The sequence below is a fragment of the Vidua chalybeata genome, chromosome 1 (genome assembly GCF_026979565.1).
Source record: "Vidua chalybeata isolate OUT-0048 chromosome 1, bVidCha1 merged haplotype, whole genome shotgun sequence".
NCBI classification, from domain to species: Eukaryota; Metazoa; Chordata; class Aves; order Passeriformes; family Viduidae; genus Vidua; species Vidua chalybeata.
Genome location: NC_071530.1, coordinates 15,880,660 through 15,900,985, shown reverse-complemented (window position 1 = coordinate 15,900,985; position 20,326 = coordinate 15,880,660). Strand labels below are relative to the sequence as shown.

At 41.1% G+C, this 20,326-nt stretch overlaps 2 protein-coding genes across 11 annotated transcripts in view; one reads left to right on the top strand and one right to left on the bottom strand.

Moving 5' to 3' along the window:
* Window positions 1–490: 490 nt before the first annotated feature.
* On the bottom strand, window positions 491–16,273 carry LOC128801313 (microtubule nucleation factor SSNA1-like). Of its 7 annotated transcripts, XR_008435169.1 has the most exons (4): window positions 15,267–15,374; window positions 13,860–14,288; window positions 10,382–10,414; window positions 491–7,024 (listed from the first exon to the last, which is right to left on the bottom strand). XR_008435169.1 is itself a non-coding variant. In XM_053967144.1 (3 exons), the coding sequence occupies exon 2, from the start codon at window positions 14,245–14,247 to the stop codon at window positions 13,903–13,905; it is 345 nt and encodes a 114-aa protein (XP_053823119.1). In that variant the 5' UTR covers window positions 14,248–14,288; window positions 15,267–15,374; the 3' UTR covers window positions 491–7,024; window positions 13,860–13,902. The 7 variants fall into 7 exon arrangements, 6 of the variants coding, with proteins under 6 accessions (XP_053823119.1, XP_053823139.1, XP_053823145.1 ...); XM_053967144.1 differs by lacking the exon at window positions 10,382–10,414; XM_053967164.1 differs by lacking the exons at window positions 491–7,024; window positions 10,382–10,414 and adding an exon at window positions 10,421–11,509.
* The window catches only part of WAC (WW domain containing adaptor with coiled-coil), a 56,890-nt gene continuing 51,943 nt past the window's right edge, over window positions 15,380–20,326 (top strand). The window contains exons 1-3 of one of the 4 annotated variants that reach the window (XM_053967113.1): window positions 15,380–15,483; window positions 16,219–16,255; window positions 17,634–17,829. In XM_053967113.1, coding sequence (XP_053823088.1) covers window positions 15,467–15,483; window positions 16,219–16,255; window positions 17,634–17,829 — 250 coding nt within the window. In that variant the 5' untranslated portion in view covers window positions 15,380–15,466. Of the gene's footprint in view, window positions 15,484–15,505; window positions 16,091–16,218; window positions 16,256–17,633; window positions 17,830–20,326 lie in introns of those variants that run through there. The other 3 variants (XM_053967109.1, XM_053967102.1, XM_053967122.1) reach the window with 3 other exon arrangements.

The following is a 20,326-nucleotide window of genomic DNA, read 5'->3' as shown; positions in this document are numbered from 1 at the left end:
AAATGTTCCAGTTGAAAGTGTATTGAGATCATTTGAGACAACGTGAAGGTGGCAGAAAGTGCTGGATGCCTATGTGCTTTTTCTTGTGGGTTGTATGAGGCATTTAGAGGCAATTACAATTGCAGTAAGATTTTTCATGTCAGTTTATAACATACACTTCATTCTTTCATTGCTTTCACTTCTCTGGCTTGGTTCTACCAGCAGTTCCTTGGGTTCATTGAGGATTTTCAGTTTGTAATGTGAGAGGCTATTGAACATGCCTTCAGCACCATTAAAATGCTCCTGGATAAAATATACTCTTATAGACTTGGGGGATGATTACAAAATTATTTAATTGCCCTTCAGGCACTATAAATACCACCTTGTTAGTGAAGACAAGTGATGGGTACATTTTTTCATAAAGGTGACCACAAATATTGCACTGGGAAGTGCAGGCAGCTGGCAAGTTTTGCAAGTTTGATCCTGGTGTCTGGCAGAAACACAACAGGCAGAATTGCTAATGATATTTTATTTTTTGTTTGCTTGCATAATACATTTTTAAAAGCTTAAATGTGTTTTTAAATAGGCCCATGTACATTTCAAATGAGACTTCCAAAGTGCAGCAGAGAAGTCTTGGACTTGCCATGAAGATACCAAGGAAATGTGATGAACAAAGGATATTCGTAACACCAGGAAGAAGGAAATTTCATACATAAGCCTTTCATAAAAGTAATGTAAAACTTCCACAGAGCAGGAGAGGAACAAAGCCCTACCAGCTCTTGCTGTTCCAGTGACACAACACACTTGCTTGAAGAGTCCTTTATAAGACAAAATGTACGCTTAGTTAACACTAAGGATCTCTCTCTCCTATTACTTTAATTAGACTTCTAATATTAGCTTGGAACAAACAACTTGTGAAGAATATCATGCGAAGGAAAAAAGTGTTTATTGCATGTGTTTGTCCATTTTCACTGATATTAAAGGTTGAAGAGAAGGGGGCTCTCTACCCGAGCCAGCGGGGAGGCCCAGCACTGCACTGCCAGCAGCTGGGGGCGTGCCCAGCCTCCCATGGGGAACACTGTATTAGGAAAGCTCTCCTTCACTGTGCCACTCACTCATAAATCAGCCTAATTACTCTAATGAGAGCTGCATCCCTCTGCTGCGAGCCCTGCTGGTTTACAGAGAGGGGGAAGTAAATAAAAAGGAACAATGTTGGCTGCTGCTGCAGGAGGGACACGGGGACGGAGAACAACAGTCTTAAGTCTCCTCCCTGCCACCACCCCCTTAGGAGGGAAGAAAGAGATGGCTTCGTGTACGCCCCTGGAGTTATTCCAGATCAGGACTGAAATCAGACGCTGGGCTTGGCAGCATCTGCTGAAGGAAAAAGCACATAAAACAGAGGGCAGAGGCATGTTATTTTCCAGGCTCTGAGAGAATCAAAGGAAAGGGATGGGATATAAGGCTTTGCAATGTCTGTCTGAGCAATAAATATTGACCTGAGCTCTAATAGCAGCATCCTATCCTTATACCTTTCAATTTTTTTAGAGTAAAGGTGGATTTTACTTTATATCTCTTAAAAAGATGTATTTTGGTTCTTCTTCTTGCTTTGTATATAAGCCTTTTTTTTTTTTTTTTTTTTGCAATTGCAGAAATCAGAAACTTGTTCTTGTGTAATGAAATCTTAGATTATTTACTACATGAATCTGGGAGTTGAGGCTTTAAGCAAACCACAAAGATTTATTATAAAAATAGGAGAGCCAAAATTATATGCAGCCCTACTCATTGTTGTCTATATTTTTGTCATGTTTCCTCTATTGTCCCCTCTTTATGATGACTGAAACAAATAATTCAAGTCTAGATTGCTTATTATGACACCCACAAAGCCTCCTTACTATTGTTTGGGCCAAATTAAAAGCATTAGTCAAAAATAATTGTGGAATGGCATAAAAATCCATGTTCATTTTGCCAAGGATTCAATTATTTCTATTGTGATACATTTTTCTTCATGTTAGATACTAATTGATATGTTTTAATAAAAAAAATATTGAAAAATTACACAATTCTGGCAGTTCTTCTGATGTTCTCCTCTTGGAAAAATTCCTCTGGATATTGTCAATTGCTTATTCGCTCCTGATCAGAGTTAATTTTATTAAAATGTCTTTGTCCTACTCTTTATACAGCATACTTACTTCAATCTTTAGCTTTAGTCTGATAAACTGTTCCATTTCTAAATCACATCTTCAGTCTTCAGCTAGATGTCATGATCATATTTTTGGCCTTTCAGACTCCAAAGCAGGCTCTGCAAGTACTACAAACCCCTTCTGTTCAGTCATCTTCCCATTTACCTTTCCTGCATTCACTTGCAGGGAACAAATACATTGTGATGTTAGGAGATCCCTTGGAGCCTCTTTCAGCCCTGAAATTGCTTGTTCCTCTAAGATTCCTGATTCTGGGAAGCATCATGTCAGGTTAATACTTCTTCTGGCAGAAGACAGGCCGCTGCTGTATTGGTGCTGCATGCCCTCTCTGCCAGGAGTCAGCAGCCTTCCTTCCCCTGCCATCCCATAGAGCTTCCAGCTTCTGCTGGCCTGGAAGCTCCACAATTCCATTTCCAAACCACACCTTGTTCCCTGACACCTGCAGATCATATTGAGGCTGGATTAAAAGGGGCTTCCCTGACAGTTCTGAGTAACCAATAATGACTGTGGAAAGCTGGGTGTAGCTGCTAAAGGTACTAAGAGAGGAATTTAAATACACAGTACAGGAAGCCAGTTAACAGTTATGCTACAACCACAGATTATGGGGGACTTTCTTAGAGCCATCATTGCATCTGACCTGGCTGAAGTACAACATGGTGTGAAATCTGCAACAGTACTTCGACCATTACTAGCTTCAGGCACTGAAAAAGACACATCAGGCCAAGCACAAAGTGTGAGACTGTTGCTAAATCATGAAAAATATTTAGAATTTTTTATATTTCCATTTCTGAGCCTTTCTACCTGCTTTTGCGCTTTCAGCCTTTTCTTTACAAGAAACAGAAATGTAACTTCAGAGGGTAGGGGGAAGAAGGACAAATAAAATGCCCTGCTTTCAGGAGCCAGGTCCCTGAGAAATGCATGCAGAATCCTGAATCTTAAAAACCAGAGCAACACCAAGCAGAGCACAAGACCCACTAACTTTCAGCGAGTCTTATGGCATAAAATCCTTGGGCACCTATTAAATTCTAATTAATATCTCAAAACTCATTCCAGAATTTTAAGATTATTTTTTGTTACCTTCTTAGCTCTTATACAGACCACAGCACAAGAATCAGAAGTTTACATTTTGAAATCCGCTAACACTGTACAACTACTTTAGTTAGTGTAAGGGGATTTGTGCTCCTGCTAATGAGATTATTTTAACTACAAGTTACATCATGTAACAATGTAACAATCCCAGTGTAGCAGAGGTAGCATCTAGTAGCTCAAGCAGCTATTATTCATTTAAAAGACACTAAGATGTGGCACTAAGGGACATGGTTTAGTGGTGGGCTTGGCAGTTTTGGGTTAATGGTTGGACTTGACCATCTGGGAGGTTCTTTCCAATTTAAATAGTTCTAAGGCTTTTGATACTTCTTTAAAACATTTGGCTGTGCTCTCCCACCACACAACCAGATGCAGAAGTTATTTGAAACTAAGGCAAGTTCCATGTAAAGCAATATGCAACTTTTAATTTAAATTTGCAAAGTCAAGTTACACTTCCCAATGTTTGGCTGCTTCTGACTTTGCCAACACCTGAAACTTATAAATTTTTTTATCAGCTAATCAAAGTTCAAAGGTCATCTTAATGTCTGAGAACCAAGCCTCACTCCAGCTACATCAGTGTGGTAACACATGTAGTAATACATAGCATATTAAGCCATGGGAAAAAACTTTCTACTTAAGAGTTATAGGTAAGTTTCATACCTATCTAAGTAACAACATACTTACATAAGTAATATATAACATGTATATATAATATACATGCAATATAAGTAAAAATGTATACTGCTTTATTAAGCTTATGTAAAATAAGAAAAGGAATTTTAGACTGAACAGGTCTGAGATAAAAAATCCACATTTTGGACAAGCAGTACTTGCAGCCAAGAAACTGCACATAGGAGTGAAGTTACTGAAGTATAGAAGGTCTGCAATGACAAGCAAACACAACATTTTGGTGTTCCTCTTCCTTACAATAGCTGCTTGCTTTTAGAATTTGCATTATAAAAATTTTTTTACAAGAAAAGTAAATAAAGCTCCCATGGAGCAGCTTTAGCTGCCTCCTATGTGGAACTAGCTTTTCCTAAAGCAAATTATCCCATTTATTCTTATTCAAAAGAATTTTTTTTTTCTTACTCAGTCCAGTAACGATGTAGGAGGGAGCAAGTTAAAAGAAAGAAATGCCCTCTCACTTGCTACACTTGGAGGCAACCCATTTGATTCAGACCATGGCCAGCAGTTTTGTTCTTTTGTGCTTTTCCTTGTCTTTGATGGAGGCCAATACCAGATAGTGCCCCAGGTTCTTTCATTACATTATCAGAAGTTTGCCCTTTCTTTGTCAGTAATGAAATGATGTGTTTTATTAAAACAGCATCTGATCTGGAGGAACCACTTTGTCACCAAGGCTTTGCTATCAGTAAATAAAAATGGAAACCTTTATGCAAACCAGCAGGACTTTAGCCAGCATGAAAATAACTGAGTTACTGTCCTCATTCAAAAACTATTTGCGTTCGGTCACCCCAGACAGCAGGAAAACCTATTGTTCCCCAGAACATTGTAAAGGTCTGTGCAGACACTGTTGGCACCCAGAGACTTCACAGCATGCAGACTTTTAATTGCCTCTCCTTCTTCTCTGCACACAAAGGCATCTGCAATGTTTATCTCTAGCACATCTTAGTGGGGAATAGATTAGGTTGTAAAATAGAGCAGAATTGCAAAGAAAATTGCTGAATACATACAATGCCTTGACATAACTTTTTCCAAGTAGCCTTATTGTGCCATACTCCACTCTGTCTTAGCACATATTTATTAATTTGCAATACGGGTCACACTCAGAGCTTTGAAGAAGACACAACTGACCTATAACAGCTTCCTCACTGAGATCCTTATCTGCAAGATCCAGCACTTTATTCCTTTTCCTCTTTCTAATTTCAAGTCATAATCTTTTCTCAAACACAGAGCAACATTTCTAAAACAAACTCACATCACTCTGAACATAGCCTTAATACAAATTAAATTACAGCATCTCATATAGACCTTTATCTGGAGAAGATTATATTATTCATCCTCAATGACAAACAAAATAAACTTATGTTCTTTAATCTCCATAGCATATCAGGAAAATTCCCAGCCATCCATTGCTTTTACCTACACCCTTTTTTAGGATGAAACTGAGATCAGGTGTCTGTTGTTTCTCTGGAATATAATATTATCACCCCATCCAAACCTAACTTTTGGGGCACTGTCAAATTGCACGTAATCTGTTTATCATGCAAAAAATTTTCCCAAGTGTGCCAGAACATGTCTGGACAATATCAAGATAGTGAAAGCATCTCTGACCCAGCACGTGTCAAAAGAGCAGCATGTTTCTGGTCAGCAGCTTGGGATAACTAAAAACATGGTAAACAAGGAGCTAGGAAATAGAGACAACAAAAGCTGTTGCAGGAGGAAGATGAGGATGATGCTACAAATGATGGCTTATGTGGAAGCAAGACTGTGAAGACTACTGAAAAAACGGGGTACACAACCTGCAAGCTGTTAATGTCCAACCTATTTAAATTGTCTTTTCTAATGGCAGATAGTACTGAAGTATTAGACAGCTTTCTACCAAGAACTCTCTATACTTAAAAAATTGGTGAGTATATTTATATATACATTTTAATGTATGTCTGAGTATACACACACACATATATACATATTATATGTTAATATATGAATACTGCTGTCAGGTTGTTACCTGTGCAAGGTTAGAATAGTTCTTAATCCTAACTCATACAGCCAGTTTATTTTCACTATAGAAGAGCCCAATCTATCCAGATATCTGGAGTTCCTCATTTGCCATACTACTTCAATCCATTAGCCCAAAACAAGCTGTGGTGGAACATGCTTGCCTCACTGCCTGCTGCTGTTACATGTGCTCTGTATGCTGTTACAGATGGACTAGAATTCAGACTTCCCACTACCTTCAAGCATCAAGGAGCCTCCATGCCTAAAAAACCTGGTGGTCTTACATGGACTAGTATAAGGTAATAAGCAGCCTGACAAAACAATAGGATCTATAAAGGCGAGGTACCTGAAAAAGGTTAGGCTTTGAAAGGTAATTAATTAGCAACTATCATTAAAAGTTCTTTCTGTTCCTCTGCCCCACCTCCTACAAGTCCCAAAGCAGGGGCTTGAAAAGAGCACGTCTGGAAAGTGAAAGTGGCTGCCCAGAAGCTGGGATACCTTGTCATGCAGGGTCTATCTATGGAGAAAGGAGTAACACATTTAAATATCATCATCAAGCTGCATGCAATGTGGAGGAAGTAACAGCAGAAAATTGTGCCTCTAATCAGTTATATCTATCCCTACCCCCAAGACACAGGTTGAGAATGCATAATCCTGTCTGTTTATGTCAAAACACCAAACAGGACACGAATCCCTGGGAACCCATCCAAGTCAGAGCATTCAATTAAGGCTGAAAAAGCAAAGCCTCCATTCCCAGATCTGTCCCTTATTTGGGCAGATTACTACTGAGTATCACTGTGAATCAAGGGGATAAAGACATTAACATTCTCAGTGAGGTACTATGCGATCAGTTCATTGGAAGCACTTGTTTATGTATCCTATATAAATACACATATTTATAGATGCGTCATTTCTAAACACTTTTTAAAACAAAACCAGCATGGCATAAAACCAAATCTTGTTTCAGTTAAACTGCTGCTGTACAGGTAGTTTCCTTCTGACATTCTCAAAGAAAACATTCCACATGCACACCATGAATGTGTATGGCAGAGTGCCACAGGAGGCCTCAATGGAATACTTCACTGAAAAACAAACAAACAAAAAACGAAAAGCACATTCCAGAGTAAGCAACACTTCATGCAAATAATTTAAACTAAGAGGAGCCACAATGTTTGCAACTTGACTGAAGGATTAAGACTGCATTTGCCCAAGAACTTCGTGTACTACACAGTGAATACCAACAACTTATGGGCTTGTGGCCTTCAGTGGAACTTGGGCATTTGTATTTTTGATCACAGGTATTTGAACTTGAACCTGAATCTAAAGCAAGAACACTTTATTTAGGCTTCAGAGAAAAAACACTAAAATGTACAGGATTTTAAATAAATATCCTTCTCATGCAGTCATGTCACTAAGTCACGTGTCACTAAGATGCAGAATTCCCTGAGTTTCAAGAACAGAAAGAGGTCACACTTTTCTAACAAGTCCAGTGACTCCAGAGTGTATCAGATTTCCTAAGTGTGACCACAGAGCCAACTGCTTCTTGGCAGGGCAAAACAACCCTCACTGAACCCAGTTCTGCAGCAGTTACACTGCTTCCAGCTGTACCTGAGCTCCTGCCTTTAAAGATAACCTGGTTGCAATCAAGTATCACATTCCCTGTGACTGACAGCATGGACTGGGTTTTCTTTTTGTCAGCTTGCTTCAGTGAACCTTACAACAGAGAACTCTTATCATTCTAACCCCTTAGAGTTGTCTCACATCACTTTACCATGGACAAGACTAACAAGGATGCTCCTCTCTTTCCAGATGGTGTTCACTACTAAAAAGGCAGCTCATCTTCCTCGCCATGTTCCCTGGAATGGAGCATCCATTCCACTCATGCTAGCAACAACACTTGAGGAAGACTCAGCATTTAACAAAAAGTACCTTGGGTTCATGAGTTACAGCAATTAATCTAACTTACTACAAGGCAGTGAGCAGTGCAAATGTCTAGCAGGATTTCTGTTACTGAACAACTGCAAAACCATGTAAGAATTACTGCCAGTTTTTTGTTTTGAACCCCTGACAGTGTATGATTCATCCCTGAATACTAACTATATTTAAAAAATTTCAAAAAACAAACTCTTTCATGCTGAAATTCAACTTAAAATGCTCTTACTGTGTAAGAAAAAGAGGTTTTAAAAAAGTGTAAGCTTGCAGAATATGAAGAGGATTTTGTGTCAGGAACTGACAGACATGCCCGATCAGAATCAGTATCCAAGTTGTATCAGCTCTTTAATAATCATGTAACAAGAAATAATACTTTGATCTAATTCTTAATACAGAGAGATTTGAAAGTCTTTAGGAAAGAAATATGATACTTTTTACTATGTTCAACTAAATCAACTATATGGTTTTTAAAAAAAAATGTAAATTACAAATCTGCCATGGACTATGATGTAAATAATTTTCCAGAAGTGTTCCCATATCAATGGAAAACCTCAAGTCAATTATGGGAGCTCTGATTGAAGCAAGAGAACCTAAACATATGAAGCTCAAAAAATAACACCTGTAAAAATTTAACTTTAAAATGCTCTGTGACCAATCTATCAGGTTTCATAATTTTAAACATTTTTCACAGTAGGTGTTAAAAATGGTTCAGCCTCTTTGTTTTATAGTCTCTAACACTCCTGTGGTCTTGATTTAGGCTGGCCAGGAAGCTGCATGCCTACTTCACATAAGATAGCAAACAAGAACACTCAACACTGCTCTAAATCCTTCAGGACCAAGTACACACACTCTGTACACGAGTGCTGCTAAGGCTGAGAGGAGAAGCCACCCCATGAAACTTCACAGGCCCTGAAGTGAGGTGTGAGAGAAACAAGCTCCCATCACAATCAGTGGAATCAGAATCAACCCCACCTCCAGAGCATGACTGCCAGGACTTTTTTCAAATGCCTTTTCCTGAACAGGATCTCTGTCTACATGGGCTTGTTTTCCTCTAATATGGATCAATCCTATTTTAAAAGTAACATTTTCCTATTTGTGACATTCAAATTAAGCATATTTACAAATATTATCAGCTTCGCATCAGGTCACAAACAATGGGTGTGCTATGATCAAAATGCATGTATTTTATACTGTTATTTTCCACTCTGCTGCCAAATAAGATACCCAAGTTTGTACTAAAATTTACAAATTTTTTGTAGTAGTTACTGCAGCATATCCATAGCCTTGCACAAATAGGCAAAAAAAACTCTGCAAAGTGTTCCACCCCACAAGATCTTGTAAAACTACTTTTGAAACTACAAAATGGAAGTGTTCTACTAGCCTCAATTCTACTAACACCTTACTTTTGTCAATACACACTACAACACTGCACTACTTTTCACACAAATCCCACAGGCTAGAGCTATGAATGACCATATAGCTCCCTGTTCTGCAAGCTTGAACCTCTCCGTGTTTCATCAACACCTAACATGCAAGTAGCTGGGTTTTACAGCTGACAGTGAACCAAACTTCATCTGAAACCAACTGAGGTAGACAAACCATCAAGGACTACTCTGGGGCATCTAATAAAATCCCTCACAGATATATATGTAGTTAAGGGGCAAAGAACAAAAAACCCATCCCCAGCACAGAACAGAAGCACAGAACAGACACCCAAGAAATGGCCATGGTGCCTGACTCCACCCCAGTAAAAAAACAGACATTGACAAAGCAATTGGTGCACAAATTAAATCAAAGGATAGTCTGTCCTTCACCCAAAAAAAGAAAAAATATTTACACCTGAAAAGGAAGAAATTAGAAAAGAAAATAAATCATTAAAAAATAACTGTCTTGTCTACTTCTTGCATAAAACCTCAAGCTCAAAGTTAAGGCAATTGCCACAAGCTACACCTTATCACTCAAATCTCTCCTAACCAGCAAAATCATCTAAGGAGTAATAGATATTGGTCTTCTGCACAAGACTCATCTGTATGATGAATTAACTGTAGACATTTAATCCTTTGGCTAACCATCTTCTGAATGTTGTTACAGAATTACCAGTTTAGCTTAATCCACTTGATTTGGAGTGGAACACACTTGTACCCCAAGACCTAGATGGAAATGATTCTCAATTCTGAAACAGCAATCCAAGGTCCAGTCACCTGGGTTTAGACTACAGCTTGCTTCATTGTTTGAATGTACAATTCTTTGGGTATTTGAAGATGCCTAGTCTTCCTGGTCTGAAGAATTCCTAGTCCAAGGAAACAAATCTCTTGCATTCACCAAAAGCCAAAAACCTGCCAATGCTCTGCCTAAACTCTCCAAAGTCAATCTGACATACAAACTACATCAAGTACACACAGAACTGGAGGTTCTTTATAAAACTTGAGCAATTCCCTGATGACTGTTTAAAGGGCAGCAACCAGGACAGGAAACAACATCCTGTGTGAGCCTGGCAGCACACTTACCCAGCAAAGAGGAGAGTCAGATTCCACAGCCTCCTGCTGGAATAGAAAGAAATAAAAGACAGAAAGAGAACACAAAACACAGACTGCCTCTTTTGCTGACCATCTGCGGGCTTAAAGGAAGGGGAAGAATGTCCAGAGTTCAGATGAAGCTCAGATGATTTCTAGAATTTGATTTATTGGGTAGCAAGAACTGTAGGCAGTAGATCAGTACAAGTACACTTAGAGCAGACAGAAATTAGGAGAAATTCCACCTCTCTATCCTTCCCCCTGATGCTCCAGTCTTCCCGAACCAGGACTTTATACCCACACATTCTCTTTATTCCCTACCCTTAAAATTAGGGTGAATCCCCAGTCCACTCACCCCCATTTCTGTAAGGGGATTAAGAGAAACTGCATGTGGGAGGCACCTGAACTGCAGGGTAAGCACCTCTGGAAAGAGACAGTAATGGGGTGTGAATAGCTGCTGGCATAAGCACTTCACCCAGTGGTTCCTATACTCACTTCCACACAGAAAATTACTTCTACTTCAACATACCACCCACAAGCAGTTTCTTTGGTAACTGCCAAAATCTCTTCAGTTTACTTGCAAGGAGTCAACAGTCAAATGTTTTGGAAAAACTGTTGATCACTAGTGTGTTAAGTGCTGGGCACATGTTCAAGAAGCATTGCTATAAAAGCAGGGAATCATCAGATCTCTTCCAGTTATGTTCTGCTCTTTAGAAGCGAGGTAAAGTTGCCTTTACATAAATTCAGGACTTTAAACAACTGATCTAGATGCGTTTCACTAAACCTCTGAACCAGGCACAGGGAGGAGTTTCAAAAACTGTGTCTCCTCACACACTAATAAGATACAGAACACCCAACACAGCAGTTTAGATTAGGAACCCAACTTCTGTCAGTAAGGCTCCTAGACTGTAAGTACTCCAGTAAAGCACCAGGTCAAACTCAGAGAGTCATAAAAATTCAATATAAAAATTAAGTTAGGAATAAGTATGATACTTTAAACTTATGACCTGCCTTATTCCAGGTAAGCTTTCTGTTTCAGGCTATCCCTGTAGAGCTGCTGCCATCTGCAAATCATCACTTCTCTCCCAGCAATACTTTGGACCAACTTAGTCTGCACATCTTCTGAAAAAAGTGAAGTTGTTTAACAAAAGCTATTCATGTCAAGATTTATAGTGTCTGAAAAAGCAGTGAGAAAGGTTACCACTTCAATAAAAGGGTTCATTTGGGTAAATACAGAATATAATGCTAAACACTATTTCTGCATGATAACTGCCATGCTAGGGATTTATTCTAAAAATAGGCAAACCCTAGAGATCTATTATTTCTCTCCACTTTTAAATGTGAATTTAAATGGAAATTTTAGACTGGGATCACTGAATGGAATTCTAGCAACATTTCATCTTTTTATTTGAATGTTGGGAGGCCCCCATCTGTGTATAAGTACTAGCCAACATTTACATTTTTTCCCTTAGTTTTTTAGTAAAAAAAAAAAATCAAGCATCTCCAGTTATTTCATTTTGACACTGTAATACAACTAGACATAATAATGGCTGTGAAGTAGATTTCTTTAAAATCTTATAAGGCTTCTCTTAAAGTTTCTTTAGTTTTATCAGCTTCAGCAGAACAAGAGGCATTATTTATGATTACTCTAAGGCAAACAAACCTGCAATTATTGTCTGAGACCAATACTAGAAATTAACTGTACTGTTCTCTATAAATGACCTTTCTATGATACAAATTGTTTTTCAAAATGTCGAGTTCCAGTGCAGCTAATAAGAAGCAGCAGCTTACATTTGCAACTCAAAGTTCTTGCTCTTTAGTTAGTACTTTTCCCAAATATTCCTATTTCCAGTAAATCAGTTACTATTACAAGTCTAAGGGCAGAGAGAATGTCATAAAATGTCCAGTCAAATAAATCACTTTTTTGCTACTAAAAATAGCAAAATTTTTGTGTTTCTCTTCAACATAAACAAGGTGGTCCTGAGTGCTGCAGTACTCCAACAGCAGTACTCCTGAGATAATGTACTTTTATCACGTCTGCATTAGCCACTGGGAATTCCCCAGAGGGAAGCCCCTGGAAGTGCCAAACAAGTAAACTATGATTAGCCCAGTCACACTCATCCCTGATGTAGCTTGGCAACCAGAAGAACAGAAAATTTGCTCCCTATTATTGATGAAGAGCTATTACCAAAACTATTCACATCTCCATTCCCTCTATATGTGCACCTGACAGACACACCACTATCAAGTCAGGAGATTTCAACTGCACTTCTTTCAATTTAATTAAATTGGTATTGATTAATTGGTATTATATAAATTAATTAATTGGTATTGAATGAAGATTCAGCTTAAAAAGTTACTGTTGTAAAATGCAAATAAGTGGGACAAAATGCATGGGTACATGCACACACTGCTGAGAGAGATTTCTGCAGAATAGAGAGGTTCAGCAGAAACAAAAAACAGCATTAAACTGAAATTAATGCCATGCTGTTATGTCATCCCTGATCTCTAAACTAAGTTCTATTTTAACGTCCTCTGTAAGAATGACTGATAGCTGCAAACCACTTCTCATTTTCTTCTTTCACCTTTCATTTGTATTTCTTTTGCATAATTTCAGGATGTTCATTATTCTCCACAATTTTGTTACAGTTATTTAACAGATCAGTATAGAGCTAAAAGGCACTAAAAAAGCTTCCAGAAATTCTACTACTGGCTTTTAGCCAGGATTACCTTCTTTGGTCTTGTATTTACCTCTGTATTTTTAACTGGACCCCAGTGGTTTTTCAGGACTGCCAGTTGCTACTGACATGTTTTTCTTACCCCCAAGTGAATTAGTGGTCCAAGCCTTCATGGTGCAGCTGCCTTTGCACTTGCACCAAACCCTTTCACTGCAGCACATCTCCTTTCTAAACACGGCTTTGAGGAATAGCTTCAGAAGATGCATGAACCACATACAGTGTTAAATTTTAAGCCTCCATGCCCTGCATTACTCCTGATTTCTCACCTTATCCCTCCATCAAGTAGGCAATTATTGTCAACGGGGCTGTCTTTGTGCAGGCATCAGAACTCCAAGCTCCGAGAGGAAGCTAAGTAACTCATTTCGACTTGGTCCCAACAGTAAAGCCTAAGCATTAGTAAAGTGAAAAGAAGTAGTATCTGATTGACTTGTATCTACTAGTTTTCAAAGAATAATTTACTGGGAGCCATCCCAAGTCAACCAATAAAACATGCCTTTCTTCTAAGCCTTGAAGCGTAATGATGTCAAAACTGACAGTTTCCCATCTGCCTCAGCTACCTATCTGCTAGTTTTTGTAGTGTTCAATTAAGTAGATTTCTTAAAGCAAAACGGCAACTTTATTTAATCTATTTTCTAGTGCATTTGAAAACAATAAAACATACAGAAAGACTGGAAGAAAACCTCTCTCTACTTATACTGTGGCTGTAAGGTTCCGTGGCTGACCACGTTTCTCACCTAGTGGAATTTTAGCACGGCAGAGTCCAAACATTTGACTGTTTCACGTTACATTGGTTTTCAGATCAGGTGAATGCTTTAAGCTTCCCACTTCCTTCTTCAGGACATTAAGTAAAGTTCTAGAGCTATCCAAAATCTTCATGTAAGCAGCTTCAGTTTCAGCAAGTATTTTATCAAGCTCATTCCGTGAAGCCACTTTTTGGGCCAGGTTTTCACATACACACTCCAGCTGTTCACTGAGGACTTGGATTTCATGCTGGAGTTTATTCTTTTCCTCTTCTGCTTGCTGGATTTGCTTGTTCAATTCTTCTTTTTGCATACATAAATCTTCAATACATTTCACTAGTTCATTATTGTAACCCTGAAGAACAGCTCCCTGCTGAGTCATCCTGCACTCACTCCCTGAAGTCCCCTTTCAGCAATGGCCTTCTGCACTCAAATGAAAGGAAAACAAACAAACAAAGAAACAGAAAAAAACAATCTGTAAGCGTGTTGCCGCGAATAATGCTTCACTAGCATAGACAGAGCCACTGGGCAAGGTTCTCTGTCTAAGGTTAACACGCCCATTCTCAGATGTGCCACATCTCTTTCCTTTTCAGAAGGTGGACAGGACAAAATATGGCAAATGCTCTTAAACCTTTACTAAAAACTGCTGTCCCCTATGACACCATCATGGCAATGGCATCAAAGTATTTATGATATGATACATTTTATCATACCTTTCTACAACCCTGAATATAGGATGCTTTGTACCTCAAACTTCGAGGGCCTGGTCAGAAATAAGCAAAAACTACAGAATCACAGAATGGTTAGGGTTGGAAGGGACTTCTGGAGATCATCCAGTCCAACCCCCTGGCAAGACAGGTCACCAGGAGCATCCAAGTGGGTTTTGAATGTCTCCGCAGAGGGAGGCTCCACGCCCTTCCCGGGGAGCCTAATCCAGTAATCTTCCACCCTCAACACAAGGAAGTTCTTCCTCATCCTGAGGTGAAACTTCTCGTGTTTTAGTTTATGGCCATCACTCCTCGTCCTGTCACTGGGCACAACCCTGAGTGGCTCAGCAGGCACTGACAACATCAGGGAATCTTCCCGACACAGCGAGCGCCCGGAGCTTCCCGAACACTGGGGTGACGCGGATCTCGTGTGCCGGAGACACGACGTGTGCCGCCACTCACACCCCCCGAGGACACACCGGGGCCTAGGCCAGGCCCGACCCGCGCGGCCGCCGTCCCAGGGACATTTTAACACCCTCCTCGCCGCAGAGCGCGGCCCCGCGGAACACGCGCCGCGCACAAAATGGCTCCCATCTGCACATCGAGTGCCCGGGCGGAAGGGGAGGAGGGGGTAGGTAAGAGGAGACCTTCCCATTCCTATGTCCCCCCCCATAATTCCCCCTGTTGCCCCCACCTGCCTGGCAGGATCGCGATTCCTCCCCACCGAGGGAGCGGCTCTGCCACCGAGGCCGCGCTGCCCTCGGCTAAGCGGCCGGCCCCGTGCGCCCGCCAACGACCGCGCCGGCCCGTGAGGGGGTCACGGAAACACCCGAGCGCTTCCGAACGCGGCGCCGCCCTGACGGCCGCGCGGAAACGTCTCTCCGGAAAAACGCGATGTTTTCCGAAGACAGGTAGCGCTCGCCAGAGTGGGCCGAGGCGGGAGGGGCAGGGAGGGCCGAGCGTTACGGAAGGAGCCGATGTTTGCCGAAGGGAGGGACTGAAGGGCGTCGTGCTCGGCGGAGGCAGCCGATGTTTGACGAAGGGAGGGACTGAGGGGCGTCGGGCTCGGCGGACGCAGCCGATGTTTACCGAAGGCAGAGTCGCCCGAGAGCAAAGGGGACAGAGGGGACGGAGCGCGTCGGAAAGAGCCGGAAAGAGCCGACGTTGACCGAGCGCGGCGTCGCCCGAGTTCCCCGGATGTAGTTGGAGCGGCGGCGGCGGGCGCGGCGGGGGGAGGCGGTGGCCGAGTCGGTGCTCCCGGTGTGTCTCAGCGCGCGCGGGGCCGAGCTGCCAGCGTCTCCCCTCTCGAGGCGATGGGCCCGTGAGCGCCGCTCCAGCCGAGCTGCCCGAGCCGCCCCCTTCCCCCGCCCCTGCCCCCGGAGCGCTGCCGCCCCCGCCTCCCCCCTCGGCGCCTGTGGCCCGGCCGCGGCCGTGCCCTCCTGGTCCCCTCACCCTCACATACACAGGCCGGGCATTGATGGTAATGTATGCGAGGAAACAGCAGAGACTCAGTGATGGGTAAATTCACCCCCTCGGCCCCGCGGGGCCGCCCCCCCCCCACCCCCTCCGCCATGTTCGGCCCGGCCGCGGGGCCGGTAACGGGCGCTCGCTAACGCCTCTCTGTCTTTTTCTCGTTCTCTCCTCAGCTGTCACGACCGCAGGGGGGACTCGCAGCCCTACCAGGTACCGCCGGGCCGGGAGGAGGAGCAGGGGAGGCGGGGGGGTGCTACTCCAGCAGAGGCTCCGGCGGCCGCCGCAGGCCGCGGCGCCGCGGCCGCCCCGGTCAGGCCCCTGGCGGAGCTCTGGGCCCGGCGCCGCGGGGCGGAGAGGCGGCGGCGGCCCTGGCGCAGGGAACGGGGCCCCGGTGCTCGGCCGAGGCCTACGGAGCCGGGGCGAGCAGGAGCGGCCTAGTGCGACCCGTGCGGGGTTCGGGCCTGGGAGTCGGGGAGGGTGCGAGAGGCAGGAGAGAGAGCCAGGGTCACCTACGGTGGAGTGGAGATCCAGGAGAGGTGAATGTTTTTCTTCTAAAAACAAAAGGAGTCTTACTCTTCCACCCCCACTCCCCCAACCCCTCCCCAAAGCCCTTTCTTCTCCCCAAAACTGCTGCTGTGGGCTGTAACCTGAGCAGGGCACGGGTTTAGACCCTCACCAACTTGGGGCTGCAACTGAGGCTTAATTTCTGCAGTTGCCATCTGCTAGGCATGTTCAGAAACCATCAAATCCTTGAGTTACCGACAATGGCCTCAGTTTCTGTAAGGTGGATACTGCACTTCTTTGCTGTGTATACTGAAGAAACCCAATTGTGCAGGTTTGAGTCTGTAGAAAGCTGTATGTTGTGATACTGTTCTCTGTAGGCCCTGAATTAGACTGTTTTACTGCATTTCTGTGTGTTTGAATCGCTGAAGTGCAGCACAGCAGTCCAAGGCAGCTGTCAGTGACAGTTCACGTAAATATAAACACTTGCCTCTCAGGAGTTCACAAAACCGAGCAGGTCAGAGTGAGGCAGAACATGTAATTTTTGGTAAAGACTTTAGAATGAGTTATTACATGACATGTTTTGGCCCCGTAGAATTATTTTTGTTTTAATTGCAGGGATGTTAGTACTGAAAAAAACATCACAGAAATTCAAGGTAATGACACAACCAAGTGGTCTTGATTAGAGTATGGAGGACATATTCAAAGTTTACATTGATTCAGTGTGACTTCAAGTTTGTTTTCCTAATAGCAAGTGGAGACTATTTCTTCTCCCAAAAGTGTTGAAGAACGGTGGCCCATTTATGGCTGAAAGTGTGTATCAGATACATCAGTGAGAAGATAGAGAAACTAGATTCTTCTTAACAGCAAGTGTTGCACTGGATGTAATAGTGGGAGAAATTGGTTTTAGTTCTAATTACAGAACTTGTTGCTTTAACGTAGGTAATTAAAACCAGGAAGACTAATGCTGATTTTTTAAATAGGAAATGAAAATTAATTAACTTTTAAAAGTACTTTTGAAAAAGAAGAAAAAGTCTCTAAATTTTGTCTCTAATGTCTATGGCTATTTTCTTGTTATCTGTTGCAGGCTCTTAAGTACTCATCCAAGAGTCACCCCAGTGGTGGTGATCATCGTCATGACAAGATGCGAGACACCACAGATCCTTCACCACCAAATAAAATGCTGCGGCGCTCTGACAGTCCTGAAAACAAATACGGTGACAACACAGGGCACAGTAAAGCAAAAAGTGTGCATACTCACAGAGTTAGAGAGAGGGATGGTGGTAAGTTACCTTTAACAAACTTTTCCTTAAGCAATCACTAATTTCTCATTAAAATTAGCCAGTATCACTCAAGTGATGTCTTACACTAAACATGCCTTGTACTCAGCTAGGGTGACTGCAGTGTACCCAAAGTGGGAATTTAATTGGAAACAATCATTGAGGCATTGTAACACCTATTAATTTTCTGTTTTTTACAGGTATGGTAGTTTTCCTTACAGCCCCAAAGATTAAATAAACCCTTTTTTATTATTATTTTAACTAGTATGTCTCATTTATTTAGGCATACAGCAACATTTGATAACATGAAATAGTTTTCTGGATTTTTCATTAGTAATAAATATTGGCTGTTTTGCATCCTTTTTAATAACTTTGTGTATTGTGGTGCAGTACTGTGTAGGTACATGCTTCATAGACTAAATGAAAAAAGCTTCTTTGTATTTAGCTGCTACGTAGAACTCTTAATAGATGATCAAAGGTAGCACATACTAGAACCTTCTTGACAGGAGCTTGAAGAAGTGTGTTCACAGTCAAGTTTCTATAGGTTTATAAACAGTAGTAATATCCCCAGTATTTTTTAACTGATCTTATTTTTGTGTCCCTGCTTCCTAGGAAAAGAGTGGGATTTTGCAGGTAATAAACAATGTTAGGTAACAAACAGCCAGAGTTTAGGAAATTGCAGTTGCTGTCTGAATATGGAAAAGTTCTTTTGTTTTGTTGATTGGTCTTTGTGTCAAGGTACAAGGTGAAGTATTCAAGTAAAGAATTTGGAGCTTTAAATCAGTGCTTCTTTGTTCTGTATAAAGCTAGCAAATTCTGATGTACATACACATTTATTGCTGCACTAGTTTTACTTGATATAATAGTTTTAGTAAAATAAAGGAAATATCTTTGAAGTACCTTTTTAGGACATACTAGTTTAACCCTACAAAAGTGTTCATGGGTACCTCATTATTCTTATAAATCCTGTTTGTTTTTCCTTCTTTGACTTAATGCAGAAGCTCTGTAGACCACTGTTAATGTCATAGAAGTATGTAGATGCATTATAAGAACATGCCTTTTTTGTTAATACACTAATTTTCATTGTATCTGATAATAATTGAAAGTGCAGTAATCTCAGAATTAAATTCATGTGCAATGCCCATACGCTGCTATTCTGTGCTACTTTTCAGGATACAGAGATATCCTCTTTTATTTCCTGTTCACCTGTCCAGAAATTAGTCCCACATTCTATTGCAGTTCTCTTCAGTTTTGCTACAGTCAGTAATTTTTTCTTCTTGAACAGAGCTGCATTTAGTGGAATCATGCATATATGAAAACATCTGGAGGATGAGGCTCTATGTGGGGAGTGCTTTGCTTCTTTGTGTGTTGGAAGTGTTGTAGGATAGAGATATTCTGAAGTCCTTATGAGGTCCAGCTGGATTTCATAGCTGGGGAATGGTCTGAAGCATGTATGCATGCAGTCAGGATGAAAGAAAATGAATTATTTGTAGTTTAGTGAATGAAAGGAACACCATCCTGCTGTACCTTCTCCTAGTTAAGACAGTAGAAAGTTTCATTTATTCTGATCTGAAAGCAGGTGTCTTCACATCATGTGTTAACAGACTGGAAGAAGGAAGTAGTCTGCAACAGTCTGAGGGGAAATTACTAATTTTAAAAGTTTAACATTTTTACTGTTTAATGTAAATAAGTGATTTTTTTGTGTGTCATTGGTAAGGTTAGTTTGGCCACAGTTTCACCTCTGTGAAAATATATTCAGAACAACCAAAATCATGTTAAATCCTGTGTACTGTATGTAGTAAACCAAAGCTGAGCAGATGTGGGCAGAAGGGTATTAATTTTTCTTTGATATACTGAATATTTCTCTCAGTATGAATTGAAGGTAGGTGTTAAAATAGAGGTGAAATGCTGTAGTATAACAAACATTTGCATGTTGCTAATAGGCAAAAGACATAATAAAATTTACCATTTTCTCTGTTTATTGAATTACTCTGAAGGGTTGCTATTGCTATAGTATTCCCTTAGTTTTGCAATTAGAGACATACAGTGGAAAAAAGAAAAACGTTACAAAAGTGCTAATATTTTTTATCTAAGCCTTTATAGGATCAGGAAGTATTAATTTGCTATGATACTACTATAATTGCCTGTCTTGTTTTTGTTTTTGTTTTTTTTTTTTTTGCATTCTTCATAGAGGAGGAAAGAAGCTGAGTGGTTTTTTATTTTTTGTAATCGCTGTGCATTATTTTAAAATTGGTGCTGCTCAGTTTGAAACTACTACAGATGTTGTTGCCTTCCTGTGATCTAGCTGAACTCAACAAAGCAAATCTCATTGAAACACCTGTAGTATTTATTTTCCTAAACTGAATTAAAGTCCCAAATGTACAATCTCTTCTTCTCTCAAACCTTAGAAAACAAATAGGACATAAATTTGGAGTATTACTACTGAACATAAAACCGATTTAACCTGATCTCTCCCTCTCAACTCAATCTTTAGAAAGAA

What these genes read in the sequence shown, in the direction of transcription:
- LOC128801313 (XM_053967152.1), bottom strand. Translation starts at nt 14,247, where the DNA reads ATGACTCAGCAGGGAGCTGTTCTTCAGGGTTACAATAATGAACTAGTG.